Source organism: Malaclemys terrapin, chromosome 8, assembly GCF_027887155.1.
Source record: "Malaclemys terrapin pileata isolate rMalTer1 chromosome 8, rMalTer1.hap1, whole genome shotgun sequence".
Taxonomy (NCBI): domain Eukaryota; kingdom Metazoa; phylum Chordata; order Testudines; family Emydidae; genus Malaclemys; species Malaclemys terrapin.
In genome coordinates this window covers 58,216,611-58,234,656 of record NC_071512.1, presented here as the reverse complement: position 1 = coordinate 58,234,656, position 18,046 = coordinate 58,216,611, and the positions used below count along the sequence as shown (strand labels likewise).

The window sequence follows — 18,046 nt, the reverse complement described above, 5'->3', positions numbered from 1 at the left end:
CTTCGGGCTCACCAGGATCTTCTGCGCAGGATGGCCCGTAATATGGACCTGCAGGCGGAGGAGATAGTGGAGGTGCACGACCCGATCGTGAATATCCTTGGAGCGGATGCCCCATCGAGGGTAGCGTTACCCCTGATCCGCACGATACAAATCAATGCGGATACGATATGGCAAACTCCTGCCTCTATCCCACCCACAGCGAGAGGGGTGGAAAGGAAGTACTTTGTCCCATCTAAGGACTATGGGTACTTGTATACCCACCCCCAACCGTGTTCACTGGTGGTGGAATCAGTGAACGCACGAGAGCGCCACGGCCAGCAGGCTGCAGCGCCTAAATCAAAAGAGGCTAAGCGGCTCGATTTGTTTGGCCGTAAGGTATACTCAGCCGGAGGGCTACAACTTAGAGCGGCAAACCAACAGGCGCTACTGAGCCGCTACAATTTCAACTCCTGGAACTCTATGGGAAAGTTTAAGGAGTTGATTCCCCAAGAGTCCAGGGAAGAGTTTGGGGCCATGGTAGAGGAGGGCAAGAAGGTGGCTCGGACCTCCTTGCAGGCCTCCTTGGACATAGCAGACTCAGCTGCGAGGACCCTGGCTTCGGGTATCGCTATGCGCAGGATCTCCTGGCTTCAGGTTTCGGGTTTGCCTCCGGAGCTGCAGCAAACCCTACAGGATCTGCCCTTTGAGGGACATGGATTGTTCTCGGACAAGACGGACTCTCGCCTGCAGAGCCTCAAGGACTCGAGAACAATCATGCGCTCCCTGGGGATGCATGTTGTGGGCCCTCAGCGCAGACCATTTAGGCTGCAGCCTCAGCGCTTCTACCCCCCCCCCCCCCCGCCTCGTCAGAGACAAGACTCGGCCCGGAGGCGAGGGCGAGGTGGTAGGAGAAGATGGGCTGGCCCTCAACCCGGTCAGAACCAGGGGCCACCAAGACCACCTTCAGGTCCTAGACAGAACTTTTGAAGGTGCGGTCGAGGACGGCGCCCCAGTCATCCCCCAGGATCCAGCCCCCTCCTTTCAGGATCGTCTCTCCCACTTCCACCGCGCTTGGTCCCTTATAACTTCGGACTGTTGGGTCCTCCGCACGGTGGAGAGGGGATACGCTATCCAGTTTTCTTCTATCCCCCCCTCCCACCCCCCTTCCCCGTCCCTCTTCAGGGACCCTTCTCACGAGCAACTTCTTATACAGGAGGTTTCTACGCTCCTGGCCATGGGGGCCATAGAGGAGGTTCCGATAGAGTTAAGGGGCAGGGGATTTTATTCCCGTTACTTCCTGATCCCCAAGTCCAAAGGAGGTCTGCGGCCCATCTTGGACTTGCGCGGACTCAACAAATTCGTAGTAAAGTTGAAGTTCCGCATGGTCTCTCTGGGGGCCATTATCCCTTCCCTCGATCCTGGAGACTGGTTCGCCGCCCTCGACACGAAAGACGCATACTTTCACATCTCAATTTACCCACCTCACAGACGCTTCCTGCGATTGGTGGTAAACGCGATGCACTACCAATTTGCAGTCCTTCCCTTCGGCCTATCCTCGGCCCCAAGAGTGTTCACGAAATGTATGGCTGTCGTGGCAGCGTACCTTCGTCGGCAAGGGATACAGGTGTTCCCGTACCTAGACGACTGGCTGGTACGCGGTCGCACCAAGGAGCAAGTTCAAGCTCACGTCCACATAATAGTGCACACATTCAACGAGTTGGGCATCCTACTCAACAAGGACAAATCCACTCTAGAACCTACCCAGAGAATAGAATTCATAGGCGCAGTTCTAGACTCCAGACGTGCACAAGCCATCCTGCCAGACAACCGATTTGGCACCATCACGAGCCTCATTCAAGGGCTCCAGACGTTCCCAACTACCACGGTGAGGTCGTGCCTTACCCTGCTGGGTCACATGGCTTCCTGCACGTACGTAACCAGGCATGCCAGACTTCGGCTTCGCCCACTCCAGACCTGGGTGTCGTCAATATATCGACCACATCGGGACAGCCTGAACATGGTGGTCACGGTCCCGATCTCGGTCCTGACCTCCCTCACCTGGTGGCTAGATCACAATGTGGTCTGCGAGGGGATGCCATTTCACGCCCCACAACCCTCTCTGCACCTGGTCACAGACGCTTCATCTCTGGGTTGGGGCGCCCATCTCAACGAACACCATACCCAGGGCCTGTGGACTGCACCCCAGCTAGCCCTGCACATCAATGTTCGGGAACTGATGGCGGTGCGCCTGGTGTGCCAGGCATTTCTCAACCTCCTACGTGGCCGATGTGTGTTAGTTCTCATCGACAACACCACGGCCATGTTTTACATCAACAAGCAAGGAGGAGCACGTTCGTCAATTCTATGCCAAGAGGCCATTCGCCTGTGGGACTTCTGCATCGCCCACTCAATCCATCTCACGGCGTCGTTCCTCCCTGGAGTCCAGAACACTCTAGCGGACCGACTCAGCAGGTCCTTCCAGACGCACGAGTGGTCTATCCGTCCGGACATCATACATTCCATCTTCCAAAAGTGGGGGTTTCCCCAGATAGACCTGTTTGCATCTCGAGACAACAGGAAGTGCCACGTGTTCTGCTCCCTACAAGGTCGAGTTCCGGGCTCCCTCTCGGATGCGTTTCTCCTTCCCTGGAAAGACCACCTGTTTTATGCCTTCCCTCCGTTTCCTCTGGTCCACAAGGTACTGCTCAAATTGCGCAGAGACCAGGCACAGGTAATTCTGGTCGCTCCAGCGTGGCCGAGACAACATTGGTACACCACACTGTTGGAACTCTCGGTTCAGACACCGATCCCGCTTCCGTTGTGTCCGGATCTCATCTCTCAGGACCACGGCCGGCTGCGTCACCCCGACCTGCAATCACTCCACCTCACGGCGTGGCTGCTCCATGGTTCACCCAGGCAGAGCAGCAATGCTCGCACTCTGTCCAACAGATTCTGCTGAGCAGTAGGAAGCCCTCAACACGCACCACGTACCTGGCCAAGTGGAAGCGGTTCTCCTGTTGGTGCGAACAACGAGCCATGTCCCCGTTGCAGGCACCCATTCCTCTCATTTTGGAATATCTCCTCTCCCTAAAACAGCAGGGGTTGGCGATATCTTCAATTAGAGTTCACCTGGCCGCTATATCGGCCTTTCACCCAGGGGAACTCGCGTCCTCGGTATTCTCTAACCCGATGGTCGTTAGATTCCTCAAGGGCTTAGACCGGATGTACCCACAACAACGTCAGCCCGTTCAGACGTGGGACCTCAACCTGGTTCTCTCCAAGCTCACAGGTCCTCCATTCGAGCCACTGGCCACCTGTTCACTTTTGTACCTATCCTGGAAGACAGCCTTCCTTGTAGCCATCACCTCAGCAAGGCGCGTTTCTGAACTCAGGGCGCTTACATCCGAGCCCCCTTATACAGTTTTCCATAAGGATAAAGTGCAGCTTCGTCCACATCCTGCCTTTCTCCCTAAGGTGGTTTCTCCTTTTCATATCAACCAGGACATCTTTCTCCCGGTCTTTCATCCCAAACCACATGCCACTCGCCAGGATCAACGTTTGCATTCCCTGGACGTACGAAGGGCCCTGGCCTTCTATATTGACCGCACAAAGCACTTTAGAAAGACGACACAACTCTTCGTTGCAGTGGCCGACCGAATGAAAGGCTCACCGGTCTCCTCACAACGCCTATCCTCCTGGATTACGTCTTGCATCCGGACTTGCTATGACCTGGCAGGTGTCTCAGCACCGCACCTCACCGCTCACTCCACGAGGGCCCAGGCTTCCTCGACGGCTTTCCTGGCACAAGTTCCGATCCAGGACATTTGTAGAGCAGCGGTTTGGTCATCAGTCCACACATTTACAGCTCACTATGCACTAGTGCAGCAGTCCAGAGACGATGCTGCTTTCGGATCAGCGGTTTTGCACACAGCAATGTCTCACTCCGACCCCACCACCTAAGTTGGGCTTGGGAGTCACCTAATGGAATGGATATGAGCAAGCACTCGAAGAAGAAAAGACGGTTACTCACCGTTGTAACTGTTGTTCTTCGAGATGTGTTGCTCATATCCATTCCAAACCCGCCCCCCGTCCCCACTGTCGGAGTAGCCAGCAAGAAGGAACTGAGGGGGCGCCGGGTCGGCTGGGGTATATATTCAGCGCCATGAAGGCGCCACTCTAGGGGGCTCCACAGCCGACCCGCCGGTGTTGCTAGGGTAGAAAATCTTCCGACGATCGTGCACGCGGCGCGCACACACCTAATAGAATGGATATGAGCAACACATCTCGAAGAACAACAGTTACAATGGTGAGTAACCGTCTTTTACAGTATTCTTTGAAAGCGATTTTACTATTTTCTTACTAGTGGAGTATTTTTTGACCCTATCATTTTGATGCAGCCATAATGGAGAAACTAATTCCTTTGGATAATGCTGATAAAACTAAGTGTTATCTATGTTTGGATACTAATCTTATTTATATCATAGATAATTTGTTTTCCTTATTCAATTAAAATAATTTTATTATAGTTTTTAGTTTATTAAACTGTTTACAGCACATTATGCATCTTTGTAGTTCCCCCCAGGTTGCTGGAGTTCCCAGATTCAGGTTTGGGCCTCCAGAAGATATGCCACAGACTAGTTCCAGCCACTCCGATCTTGGCCAACTTGCATCACAAGGAGGTAAATCTGTGTAATACCTTTGTTTTATGATTGTTAGAAAAAATGTAAACAGCTTGAGTAATTGTCACCTCCATTCCAACTATATCCTTGTCTGTACTTCTGTGTAGTTGTAGGAATGGTAGAAGGACTAAGGAGGCAGAGAAGATCTTATCTTCTTGCTTATCTAGTACTGTTAGCTTTGTCATTTGTAACTACTATTAATGTAAGGATGATTGACAGTTTAGGCTCGGAAAGACTCGATTTTTATTAGTAAATGTAGGTAAATGTCAATTTCACCATACATACACAAACCGATGAAAAAATATTTTAATTGATGATAACTGAAATTTAAAGATAAGCAGCATTTTTCTTACTTTGAGAACTTAGTTTGTTTTAAGGATGTTTACTTTGTATATTTTGACATGTGATGTTGACAACTTTTTGTGATTTCATGCTTATAAAGCTTTAACTTTTCTGAATCTCAACATCTATTGTCGTTAAATAATTCTTACCCTCCACCTCAATAATTTCCAGCAACTGTGAAAATATAAATAGACACACATAAAAAGTTGCTTAAATAAACATGGATATTATCTGTTAAAATTATAAAATTAATTCTGCTAAGCCTATGTTTAGCCATTTAGAATAGCATGTACAAGTATTGGGAAAACCAACACTAACGCAGTGAAGTAGGTACCTTGTTGAGCCATTGTGTTGTCAGGCAGAGACTGCCTGCGTCACCGTATGTGACAAATTGAAATTTGATTTCACTCAAGCAAAATTAAAACACACAAAATAAAACAGATGCTTTCAAATTGCACAGCATACAGTTCTCTAGCATGTCTTGATGTGAGTCTCTGTTGATCTTCTCACCATTGGTTCAGGTGTGTCGAGATCTATTGTACTCAGTAGATTAGCCTCGATGTCCCACAAGAAAGTTTTTGTTACTGTCACTCTCGTGTGTGTATTGCTATATCTGGGCCTTCCATGCATAACATACGAAACATTAATCTGTTCCAAAGACCAAATCTCTACTCCCCTGTCTCACTTTAAACTATTTCCCAATTGGATTAGTCTCTGCTTCCAGGAGGGATACTGTTAAGCTGTGTGTCAGAGTAGCAGCCGTGTTAGTCTGTATCCGCAAAAAGAACAGGAGTACTTGTGGCACCTTAGAGATTAACAAATTTATTAGAGCATAAGCTTTCGTGGGCTATAGCCCACTTCATTGGATGCATAGAATGGAACAATATTGAGGAGATATATATACACACGTACAGAGAGCATGAACAGGTGGGAGTTGTCTTACCAACTCTGAGAGGCCAATTAAATAAGAAAAAAACTTTTGAAGTGATAATCAAGCTAGCCCAGTACAGACAGTTTGATAAGAAGTGTGTGAATACTTACAAGGGGAGATACAAACATTGAATCTAATGGCTCAGCCATTCCCAGTCTTTATTCAATCCTGAGTTGATTGTATCTAGTTTGCATATCAATTCCAGCTCAGCAGTCTCTCGTTGGAGTCTGTTTTTGAAGTTTTTCTGTTGTAAGATAGCCACCCGCAGGTCTGTCATTGAATGGCCAGACAGGTTAAAGTGTTCTCCCACTGATTTTTGAGTATTATGATTCCTGATGTCAGATTTGTGTCCATTAATTCTTTTGCGTAGAGACTGTCCGGTTTGGCCAATGTACATGGCAGAGGGGCATTGCTGGCACATGATGGCATATATCACATTGGTAGATGTGCAGGTGAACGAGCCCCTGATGGTATGGTTGATGTGATTAGGTCCTATGATGATGTCACTTGAATAGATATGTGGACAGAGTTGGCATCGGGGTTTGTTACAAGGATAGGTTCCTGGGTCAGTGTTTTTGTTCAGTGAGGTGTGGTTGCCGGTGAGTATTTGCTTTAGGTTGGGGGGGGTTGTCTGTAAGCGAGGACAGGTCTGTCTCCCAAGATCTGTGAGAGTAAAGGATCATCTTTCAGGATAGGTTGTAGATCTCTGATGATGCGCTGGAGAGGTTTTAGTTGGGGGCTGAAGGTGACAGCTAGTGGTGTTCTGTTATTTTCTTTGTTGGGCCTGTCTTGTAGGAGGTGACTTCTGGGTACTCGTCTGGCTCTGTCAATCTGTTTTTTCACTTCAGCAGGTGGGTATTGTAGTTTTAAGAATGCTTGATAGAGATCTTGTAGGTGCTTGTCTCTATCTGAGAGATTGGAGTAAATGCGGTTATATCTTAGAGCTTGGCTGTAGACAATGGATCGTGTGGTGTGTCCTGGATGGAAGCTGGAGGCATGTAGGTAAGTGTAGCGGTCAGTAGGTTTCCGGTATAGGGTGGTATTTATGTGACCATCGCTTATTAGCACAGTAGTGTCCAGGAAATGGACCGCTTGTGTGGATTGATCTAGGCTGAGGTTGATGGTGGGATGGAAATTATTGAAATCATGGTGGAATTCCTCAAGGGCTTCTTTTCCATGGGTCCAGATGATGAAGAGGTCATCAATGTAGCGCAAGTAGAGTAGGGGCGTTAGGGGACGAGAGCTAAGGAAGCATTGTTCTAAGTCAGCCATAAAAATGTTGGCATACTGTGGGGCCATGCGGGTACCCATAGCAGTGCTATTGACTTGAAGGTATATATTGTCCCCAAATGTGCAATAGTTGTGAGTGAGGACAAAGTCACAAAATTCAGCCACCAGGTTAGCTGTGACATTATCGGGGATACTGTTCCTGATAGCTTGTAGTCCATCTTTGTGTGGAATATTGGTGTAGAGGGCTTCTATGACCATAGTGGCCAGGATGGTGTTTTCTGGAAGATCACTGATGGATTGTAGTTTCCTCAGGAAGTCAGTGGTGTCTCGAAGATAGCTGGGAGTGCTGGTAGCGTAGGGTCTGAGGAGAGAGTCCACATAAAAAGACAAGCCTGATGTTAGGGTGCCAATGCCTGAGATGATGGGGCGTCCAGGATTTCCAGGTTTATGGATCTTGGGTAGCAAATAGAATACCCCTGGTCGGGTAACCTGTGCTCTAACTTCATTATTGCAAAGCAAAGGAATAGGGCTGGCATTGTGTTCTTGAAGGTAGCTAGATAAAGATGAACCTGAAGCTGTGACTGAATATGATAGCCCACTGAAAATGCTTTCAATTCCTATGAGCTTGAACCTGGGGACATCCAGCGTCAGTGCGTTCCTTATGATCACAGCTGCTGTGGTAGAGTACAGAAGAGAGCAAGTCTTTGAGATAGATATGCCCTTGTCTACGATGATGGTGGGCAGGCAATTGCTCATTCTTGTCCTTGCTGCTGTTGTGCAGCAAGCGGTCTCCCTTCTATGCCTTCCTGGCAGCACAGAAGCAACTGTAAGAGATTTGCTAAAGCACTCATTGTAGGGGTGGCACTGAGCAAAGTAGTGGATTGAGAAGAGTCAGAAAAGCAAAACGGAGAGAAGATCAAGAACTGAGGGCAGTAATATTTTGTTGAGAATTATAGCACCATCACTAAGATAAGCTTTGGAAAAAGAAAAATTGCTAGGGGATTGCACATTTTATAGCTTGTATAGGCAGATCTTATTGCACACACGAAGGGCTCCCTGCATTCCTCCAGTCTTCCTATAAGCCTCCTGTGTGCCACTGTCTCATCCCTCATATCCAGGGACTCCCAGCAGTTCCCTCAATCTCCCCCAGACAGGTGTTCTGTGTGCCCTGCATTCCTCTTTCTCTCATACCAGACTCCTCCTTTCTCCTCCCTACCAGCTGCTCTATGTGCATGCCCATTCTCACTTCCCCTATGCCTCCCATTTCCTATGATAGAAGATCTGTGTTCATCACCACCCGTATCTGGATCCCCCAGCCTCCCACCTGTCAGGAGTTTTGTGTGCCAAATACTGTCCTTCTCTCCCATTCCAGGGTCTCCCTTTCTTTCCCTCCCCCATGGCATGGGCTCTGTATGCACCCCTATGCCCTCTTTTCCCCTCCCACCATACCAGGGTCCCCAAACCTTCTCCCACTAAGAGTTCTGTGTGCCCCCTATTTCAGCTTTCCCAGTTTCCCCCCACACCATTTCCATCATGTCAGGATCTGTGTGTATGCCCCTACCTCACCACCATTATTTTTTTTTCCTGACTGGAAGATCAATCATTTAGTGTGTCAACATGTTAAACTGATGAGAGGATAGACAGAGATGAGATAGGAGTATTATTGTGCTGGAAGGCATTAATGGGTGATGTCAACTAGTTTGATCTTCAGACAACTGCAGAGGTGTTCAGGGTCTCTGGTTTGTGCTAAAGAGTTGGCAGTGGCTTCATGTATCCACAGTTTCACCCGTTGAGTTTTTCTGTTCTATCCAAAATCAAGAGGGTGGCCATTGATGCCGAGAACATTCCCTGGAATTGATTGGATTCAGAGTTTAAAAGTTACTGCATTGCATGCATGCATGCAGAAATGCCATCAAGTTAAGGGTAAGGCTTTCACAAGCTTGCCAAATGAGACATTTTCATAATTGCATAATTACCTAGCGCCTGTCTCTTTTCATAGGTTTCAATAAATTTAGGGGAAATTTTCTCATGTTAACGAACCTGGGTACTTAGCAGCACAATATTACTTTCTGGCCTTTTTGGCAAGACTTGGCTCTAACATAAATTGATCCTGGTTAAGATTCTCTTGCAGTAGTAAAAGTCTGACAGATTTCAAGTAAACCGTAAATATCATGGGATCTTCCAATATTCATCTAAAAAGGATATGACCGTTTAATCGAGGTGGGAGTGAACCAAAGCTTAAAGGATGGGCTGTTTTAAAAAAAATAGAGTAAAAAATATTCAGATTGCTCGAAGGCCCAGACTACTTCTGTTCAACCTTAAATTCTGTAAAATAAATTTCCCATTACTGAGTGACACATTTATTTTGGAAATAACTTATCTTTGTTTTAAGTAGCTTAAACTAAGTTGCATATGTACAATTAATAGGATTTTCACTCATAGAATTGAAAAAAAAATTCCAAGTTGGTCAAAGGAAGCATTATCTAATGGTTAAAGCTCAGGTCAGTCATCAGAAGATTTAGGTTTGGTTCTTAGCTCTCACTGATTTCCTGTATAATCTTAGACAAGTCACTTAATTCATCTGCATCTATTTCCCTGTCTTTAAAATAGAGATATTTTATTTAAAGTGAGAGTGTACTTTTTCATTAATACTGAAGAACTTTGGGTTGCAGGTTCAACATAAGTGCAAACTAGGTTTACTCTTGAGTAATCTCAATTACTCAGTCTCAATATTTAAATACAAACCAATAGATTACATCGGGGTTGTACTAGGACTAGTATTGTACTGTAACTAGTTTGCCTTCAGATAATGGTATACTTTTCTGCTGTCTAACAGGCTTTCACTACATCCTTAATACCAAGAGTTGTTTGTTGTAGGTCTAGGAATGTACGAAACACCACTCTTCCTTGCCCATGAAGAAGAATCTGGTGGCCGCAGTGTCCCAACAACTCCGCTGCAAGTTGCAGCACCAGGTGAGAATCAGTATTGCGAAGTGTAATGATAATATTAGATGCTTTGACTTCCTAACAAAATGCATAATATTACTGTTATGTTGTTTATTGCTGTGGGTGAAAATATTACTGCAGATGGAGTTCTTGTAGTACCCAATATTTTAATAAATTGGGTATGTATAAGTACAAAATAACCTTCTCTCTTAACTGCTTTTCCTGATTTTGTTTTTTAAAGTGACTGTTTTTACTGAAAGTACCTCAGCTGATCCTTCAGAGCATGCTTCTCAGTCTGTTCCAATGGTGACAACATCCACTGGCAGTTTATCCACTACTACTGAATCTGGAGTGGGTGATGATGGGGATGAGGTTTTTGTGGAGGCAGAATCTGAAGGGTAAGATACACTACTCAGTGGATTAAGATTTAATTTTGTATTTGAGATTTAGTTTTACATGCTTTCATTGCATTTCATTGTTTGAGTGTGTCTGTTGTCTGTTAAATTTTAGCTCTATTTGGTCCATCGCTGGGAAGGATCACCAGCACTGAGTGGTTTCCTAAATTAGTTGTAAAATGAATCTGGTGACCTTTTGCCTCCTTCAATACCAACTTCTTCTTTTGGTCTCCCTGTATTGAACTATATTCATCTTCAAAACAGGATTAGCGTGGCTTCCACTTTATGGTGGAAGATGTTCACAAGCTAATCCGCTTGCAGTGGAAAACAAGAATTAAACTCTGAATCAGAGGCTTATTCAACCTCTGACACTGGTAGTGGGATCTAGAATTTCTAGACATCTCAAAATGGTCACAGATCAGTGTCAGATTTCCTTTTTTCCGAACAACTTAATTTACTACTTTGCAGAAATAACAGAAACAAAATGTAAATCTTTTAAAAGAATATAAACACTTTCTCGACACCCAGATCATGAGTGAGTTGAGCATGCATTTCCTTGATAAATGGATTGATGCAATGGCTCTCAAAACTGGTCTGCTGAGCACTTCAATTAACTTGTGGATCTGTTACTATAATAGTAGTGAAGTATCCATCAGGCTTTATTCAGTGATAGTTGGAGCCCACTCTGGGACTGTCAGGCTTTCCAGAAACCTAATTTTTTTTTTTTTTTTTTTTTTTAAAGCATCTCTCTGCTCAACTGCTAAATGCTTTTTTCTTTTGGGTGTGTTGTTTGAAGTTCAAGTGTCAGCAAAATTTGGAACACCACCAGAAGTAGACACATACGGGACAAAAACAAACTAAGAGTGACCTGGAGAGCTGTGGGGCTTTTGGCAGAGGGTAGAATTTGATATTAACAAATGTAAAGTCCTGCACCCGGGCAGGGGAAATAAAACAGCACAAATGGGGAGTTAAGAGGAGATAATACAACCAAACAGCCCCATAGATTGTTTAAAATGATTTTATTTTTATTTTGTTAATTCTGCCCTCAGATTTCCATGTAATCAACTGATCTAGTTGTCCTTCCATTGGACTCTGTAGAGTGCTCTTTAAGATAGCTTTGTTATTGTCTTTCACTGTCTTGGCACTGGCTTTTTGAAAAATCATTAATCCAAGCCTTTTAGATATTGCATTGAAAAGGACATTTTGGGCAAAACCCTAGGAACCATCTCTTTTTCCCAGCCTTTACATTTCATATACTGGATCATACTGCATAGTCTTAATGGGTTCCATTTAAATTAAATATTTACTTCCCCCTTACCCACTGACCTCTGTAATATGGGGAGCAGATTGGTGTATAAATTCTTCCATGCCACATGGTTTTTACTCAAGTGCACCCAAATAAACATTTTTTTCTTCCTCATTTTTCTGATCAGGCAGTCACCCTGGTGGTGTGCAGTGGATGGGTAGATGAGTGCCAAAGAGGATTTGTCTGCCTTTATTTTTAAAATACTAATATCTCTAATTTCTGGTAACAACGTAGAAAAAAAGTGAAGTGTATGTATGAAAATACCCATGGTAAAACAAAAATCAATTTCCTGTTAAATTACAGAATTATCTGTGCTCACAGGGAATTATTGATTTTTCTTGAGTTTTATCACCATTGTTCGACACCTGAATTTTTATGTTCCAGAATTACATCAGAAGCTGGTCTAGAAATTGATAGCCAGCAAGAAGAAGAATCTGTTCAAGCATCTGATGAGTCGGACCTCCCTTCCACCAGTCAGGATCCTCCTTCCAGCTCATCAGCAGGTATTGGCTCCCTTCCTAATACAGATTGCTTCATACTCTTTTGTAGGATGCTTGTACCTCAAGCCTTTCCCCAGTGCAATACACATTGTTGGCAGTGGAGACCAAACTAAGACCAACTATTTTGAACATTTAATGTCCCTTCTGAAGCATAACTTTATTTATACTTATTGTTGTCTCCGTAATGGGTCAAAAGGAAACTTAGGTTAGTGGTGTGGCCATCCTTAAGAATACACTCAACTTTCTCACCCAGTGTGTTGACAGATTGAATTATGAGTGAATCCTAATCATTATGGCAGCATTGTGTAAGATAGGGTGGCAATTTGTAAGCAGATGAGTGGCATATATCCTGAATCTGGAACTTCTTCCACCGTAAGTGCTTAAACTTGTATTGATTTTTGTTTTGTGTCAGTTGATAACATGGATAAACCTCTAAGACATCTGGGTTGCTTATAAATAATCACAGGTTTGCCAGAACAGTGGTTCTCAACAAGGATACTCGTACCTCTGGGAGTACGCAGAGGTCTTCCAGTGGGTACATCAACTCATCTAGATATTTGCCTAATTTTACAACAGGCTACATAAAAAGCACTAGCCAGTGAAGTCAGTACAAACTAAAATTTCATACAATGACTAGTTTATACTCTTCTGTATACTATACACCAGGGGTGAAAGTAAAAATAGGGACTTAACGGTACGGGGCTGGGTTGGGGCTGGCTCTGGCCCCTGGAAGGGGCGGGGCCTTGGGCGGAAGGGGAAGGAATGGGGGGGGGGTCAGAGCCAGCCCCGGCCCACCCTGTACCAGTAAGTGCCCTCCCCCGCCAGGGTAGCAGTGGTAACCAGGGGCTTCGGCAGCAGTTTAAAGGGCCCAGAGCTTGGCCGTCGCTACTGCCCCGGGCCCTTTAAACCGCTGCCGGAGTCCCCGGTTGCCGCTGCTATTTAAAGGGCCCAGGACTCCCCTGCTTCTACCACCCCAGCCCTTTAAATAGCCCCCGGAGCCCTGGGGTAGCGACAGGGCAGTAGAGGCAGCGGGAGCCCTAGCCGTTTAAAGAACCCCCGGAGCCCCGCTGCTACTCCAGAGCTCCGGCAGCAGGGCTCTGGTGTCAATTTAAAGGGCCTGGGGCTCCAGCTGTTGCCCCAGGCCCTTTAAATTGCCACCTGGGGAAGCCGGGCCACCCCGGTACAGCGCACCGGCTTACTTTCACCTCTGCTGTACACTGAAATGTAAGTACAATATATTCCAATTAATTTATTTTATAATTATATTGTAAAAATAAAAGTGTGTCACTATTACTAAAAAATTCCTCACTTTCTCATGTTTTTCTCATTTTGTAAGCAAGTAGTGAAGTGAGGTGAAACTTGGGGATATGCACGACAAATCAGACTCCTGAAAGACATACAGTAGTTTGGAAAGGTTGGGAGCCACTGTGTTAAAATATCCCTTTACTAAGTGACAAATTACAAGTAACATGATGGGCATATGAGTATTCACAGATGCAAAGCTTTGTTCTTTTGTTAATCCATTGGTGGTCTAACCATTAGTCTGTCGCTCCATTTTGAAATAAAATGGACATGAGAATCTTTGGAGAGTTTGACATTTTTTCATCTATTTAATTTCCTTTTCCATTTGGTGAGGGCAACAGACTGTGAGTATCTGGACCATATTTTTGTCATCAGTAACTAATGGAAATAGAACTTTTTAAAATATCTTGAAGGATACTCACTTCAAAAGAAAATTTTAAGGTCAGATTGGGAATCCCTTCCTGGAGTTGTGATTATGTACTTCAGTGGGACTACTCTTGTGAGTATGGGATTCAAAATTTAGTCCCAGTGGAATTTTTTAAAGGGATGTGATGTAAGCAATGCAAAAGTAAAAGGGCAAGATTGTAATTAGATGCATTTGGTCTTAGCTGCAAGTAATTTAACCCAGCTAGTGAGTTAAAAAAAAAAAAAAAAATCAAAGGAAAACAAACATACTTGTTCAATCTGAGGCTTTATTATTATTTGAGAAGATGTTAATGAAATATGTTGCACCCTCAAGTTTTTAAAATATGAAAGACAAGAACAGCTGTATGTTAATTAAGCGATGGACTCACTAACAGTTACAAATTATACTGCAGTAACAATCTTATATATTCTTTCTGAAACTCTTCCTTCTCTACAGACACAAGCAGTAATCAGCCAAAGCCTTTCCGGCGTGTCAGACTTCAGCCACCAACATTAAGAACTGGTGTCCGTGGTCGTCAGTTTAACAGACAGAGGGGTAAGTGGCTGTCAATGTTCTAATTACTGTGACTATGTCTGTACTCTTTCAAATGACCTCTTAATTTTCTTAACCCTTTTGAAACTGCATATCTATAATGCCACCAGAAGTATACATGATGAGACATTGAATAATGCAGGGTCCCTGCCCCACAGAGCTTTAAATATATATTATCCAAAGCATTCATTTGGCTGACAGGCAAAAAAAACTACAGAAAACTTCCTCCTTCTGTAATACCTGGCTCTGATTTTAGAAGGCATATAAATTGCAGTCGATTTTAAACTTACTTTTTTTTTGGCAATTTATCGCTTGGACATAAGCTTGATATGATACAATTCTGATCTTTAAGATTACTCCCAACACAATTTTCCTATTTAAAATTTAAGATTTTTGTGACATGATGTCTGGAATCATTATGCTGCTTTTTAAAGAAAATTAAATGATTGCAATTACAGAAGCTTATTATGTTAGTATTCTCCAGATTTTACTTTGATTGCTACTAATGATTTTTAACTATAACAACCCCCCGCATTTAAAAAAAAAAAACCCTACCCAGATTAAATTTATTCATCAACATAAATATTAAATATTCTGCATACACTTGTGCTAGTGCAGATACATCTGTTAACATTCAGATGCTGTGGATCTAACCATAAAAAAATGCACTTAAAGAACTAGAAGGAATTTCCATTACAATCCCATCTATTGTCACACATTAACCAAAAGGCTGGCTGTTGAAAAAGGAGGGTAACCCACTCGACCCGTAATTCAGCATGCTGTGATTGTGACTCTTCTGGCCCCTGGAATGAAAGTCCACAGTAATACCTCCTTGAGCTAGGCCATCACAGAGAGAGAGAGAAAGAGAGAGATTGCTAACAGAATTTTCCACTGCACACTCATCTCATCACCAAACAAAGTGGCAAACTGACAATGTTTGATTATTGGAGTGGGGAAAAGTACTTGCATTAATACTCTTCTCTTTCCCTACACAGGTGTAACTCATGCAATGGGAGGCAGAGGAGGCCTAAACAGAGGCAATATTAGTTAAAAGTTCTGTAAAGTAATTGAAGCTGTGTATACAGACTGTCAGATTGGCTACTGTTGCTTAAGTGTAATGATTGCAGCGCTAAAAGCAGCATTTTGTACGTAGATTGATGTGCGCACATTTCAATGTCTTTATTAATAAAATTAGACAAACTCAAAGTAAAATGGCTTCTTTCTTTAAAATCCTGTCTTACAAATCATCTTTAGGACACTTATACCAGTCCTTGGATACTGTCTGCCCAGTCTGAGAGGTAACTGATCTTGCTATTCTGCTGGCCACATTCACATTGTAGTACTGATCTGCAATGAGAAAAGTGCAGTTTGAGTGGAAATTAAAATTCCAGATGTAGGAAGTCTTTAGTAATAAAAAGCTCTCTGATTAATGTGCTGAGTTAACATCAGATGCCTCTTTCCTTTTTATTGTCACGTTGGCAGAACTGGTACATTATATCACACTTGATGCACATGTAGTTGAGAGAGAGGCTTTAATATCGGTTTCCAGACAAAACATTTCATTCGGACATTTACTTTTTTTAGTCACCCAAATTTGAGTATTGGCAATTATCTAATCTTACCCTATAACAGTTATAGCCAGCTAGCGCCTGGAAAACAGTGCCACTTAGTTGAGTCACAGTACCCCATTTTTATAAAAGCAGTTCCCTTTTTAAAAAGATACTGGCAGCTTGTCAAGTCTCTTGACAAATACTACTTTGAAGCTTTCACGCTGTTCAGAGGTCTCCTGTGAAATATGAACTTTTTTTGAAACCCAAACACAGCTGATTCAGATACACTCAAAAATCCCAGAAGATAGTGTTTTAAACAACTGAACGTCCCTCAGCTAAAGTCTTGAGAGTTAAGGGGAGAATGTTCTTTGTCTCTGCTATCTCATGCTCAGTTGAATTCTGTGCCAGCACTTCTCTGAAGGGTCTAAAGAGTTTAAGCCTTTTCTTAAAACTGTAAAAGTGGCACCTTCTTATCCTCAGGTGTGCATTGTCTCACTTATTTCATAGGCATGATAGGAATTGTCATAGTGGATCAGAGCAGTGGTGATCCTAGTCCAGCATCCAGTGCTTTAGAGGTAGGTGTAACAACAAAATCCTTCACTATGCCGTTACGGGATGCTGCCCAAAGGGAAAGTTTCTCCTTAACCCCATTAGAGGTTGACTTATGCCCTGAAGCACAGAGATTTAAATCCTGAAGTGTTTGAGTGAAATCCTGACTTAACTGAAGTCAGTGGCAAAACTCTACCACTTCAGTGGTGTGAGGATTTCATTCTTGAATGGTTTGTCATTACAATGACCACTCCAGATAGTCTTGTTATCCCTATAAATGTCCAATCCTTTTTTAATCCTGTCTGCTTGACATCTTGTGGCACTGAGTTTCACAGGCTAGCTATTTCTCTGCTGATCATTTTAAGTAGAAACATCCATTTATTCAGGGATTATGGGCGAAGCTTGAGTTATTGTCTTTTTTTTTAAGCCTAAACCCTAGTACTCATTAACTTCATCTTGGCAGTTCTCTTGCAGTGGAAAGGGTAGGTAACTTCACATTTCAGAAAACTACACTTGCCTTTGAGATTTGAATTAACGTGTTTTAGCTTTAACTTACCTTTAGAGAAAACATAGTAATCATAGCCATCTGGCCTTCGGTAGTTAGGTATTGATATAGCTGAGTGAACTACTTTTGGAAATCCTCTCCAGTAAGAATTTATTTTAACCTCATGATGTAATATTCCTGCAGACAAGAAAATTGCTTTAAGTTAGGAAAATATATTAAAACATGGGCTGTGCAAAGCTATAACTTGGGAAGAGAAGCTGAGAGAGAACAGCTGCTAGGATGAAGAGATTTAAAAGCAAACATTCAAGAAATTGAACAGATGAAAAATGCTGTCCTTCAGAAACTATTAATTTTAAAATGAAGATAAAAATCATTTAACATTAAATATAACTGACCAGATGGATTATGGTTGATTCTGAGAGTGTGGTACATGACTGGTGTGCGGTACTCGATTGCTGATCTTATTGCACGTTCAAAGCGTCTCCTCTTGATCACAGCTCTGTGTGTATAAGCTGGGTATCTAACATATGCTTTCTTTTTGCACTTTTTGGCTGGTTCTTGATTGTAGATATAACGTTGAACGCTGCCACCTGAAGCAGAAGTTTGTTCCAATTGTGAAAACAGTTGAATCAGAAATGTCATTAGTACCCTAATATGAACTTGCTAGGCTGGGAAGATAAGAGTCCAAAGGCTATTGAGGAAACTTTTTCTGTTTGAAATGCCTCAAAATTACATATATAACTTGGAAGTATGATGCTAACAGGACCTGGTCCTAACATTTGTTTACTTCTGTGAGTAGTTCTGTTAAAGTCAATGAGACTATCCATGGTAGTAAGTACTATTCTGAGTAGCGTGAATGGGATCAATACCCTTG

At 43.5% G+C, this 18,046-nt stretch overlaps 2 protein-coding genes across 3 annotated transcripts in view; one reads left to right on the top strand and one right to left on the bottom strand.

Moving 5' to 3' along the window:
• The window catches only part of TPR (translocated promoter region, nuclear basket protein), an 87,874-nt gene extending 72,108 nt beyond the window's left edge, over positions 1-15,766 (top strand). For both annotated transcript variants that reach the window (XM_054036847.1, XM_054036846.1), the window contains exons 46-51: positions 4,552-4,658; positions 10,039-10,134; positions 10,349-10,505; positions 12,193-12,311; positions 14,473-14,571; positions 15,564-15,766. In XM_054036847.1, the coding sequence (XP_053892822.1) occupies positions 4,552-4,658; positions 10,039-10,134; positions 10,349-10,505; positions 12,193-12,311; positions 14,473-14,571; positions 15,564-15,619 (634 nt within the window). In that variant the 3' untranslated portion in view covers positions 15,620-15,766. The remainder of the gene's footprint in view (positions 1-4,551; positions 4,659-10,038; positions 10,135-10,348; positions 10,506-12,192; positions 12,312-14,472; positions 14,572-15,563) is intronic.
• A 27-nt stretch (positions 15,767-15,793) lies between these two features.
• The window catches only part of PRG4 (proteoglycan 4), a 42,311-nt gene continuing 40,058 nt past the window's right edge, over positions 15,794-18,046 (bottom strand). The window contains exons 13-15 of the mRNA XM_054038477.1: positions 17,568-17,762; positions 17,224-17,349; positions 15,794-15,915 (exon numbers count right to left, since the gene is read on the bottom strand). Coding sequence (XP_053894452.1) covers positions 15,806-15,915; positions 17,224-17,349; positions 17,568-17,762 — 431 coding nt within the window. The 3' untranslated portion in view covers positions 15,794-15,805. The remainder of the gene's footprint in view (positions 15,916-17,223; positions 17,350-17,567; positions 17,763-18,046) is intronic.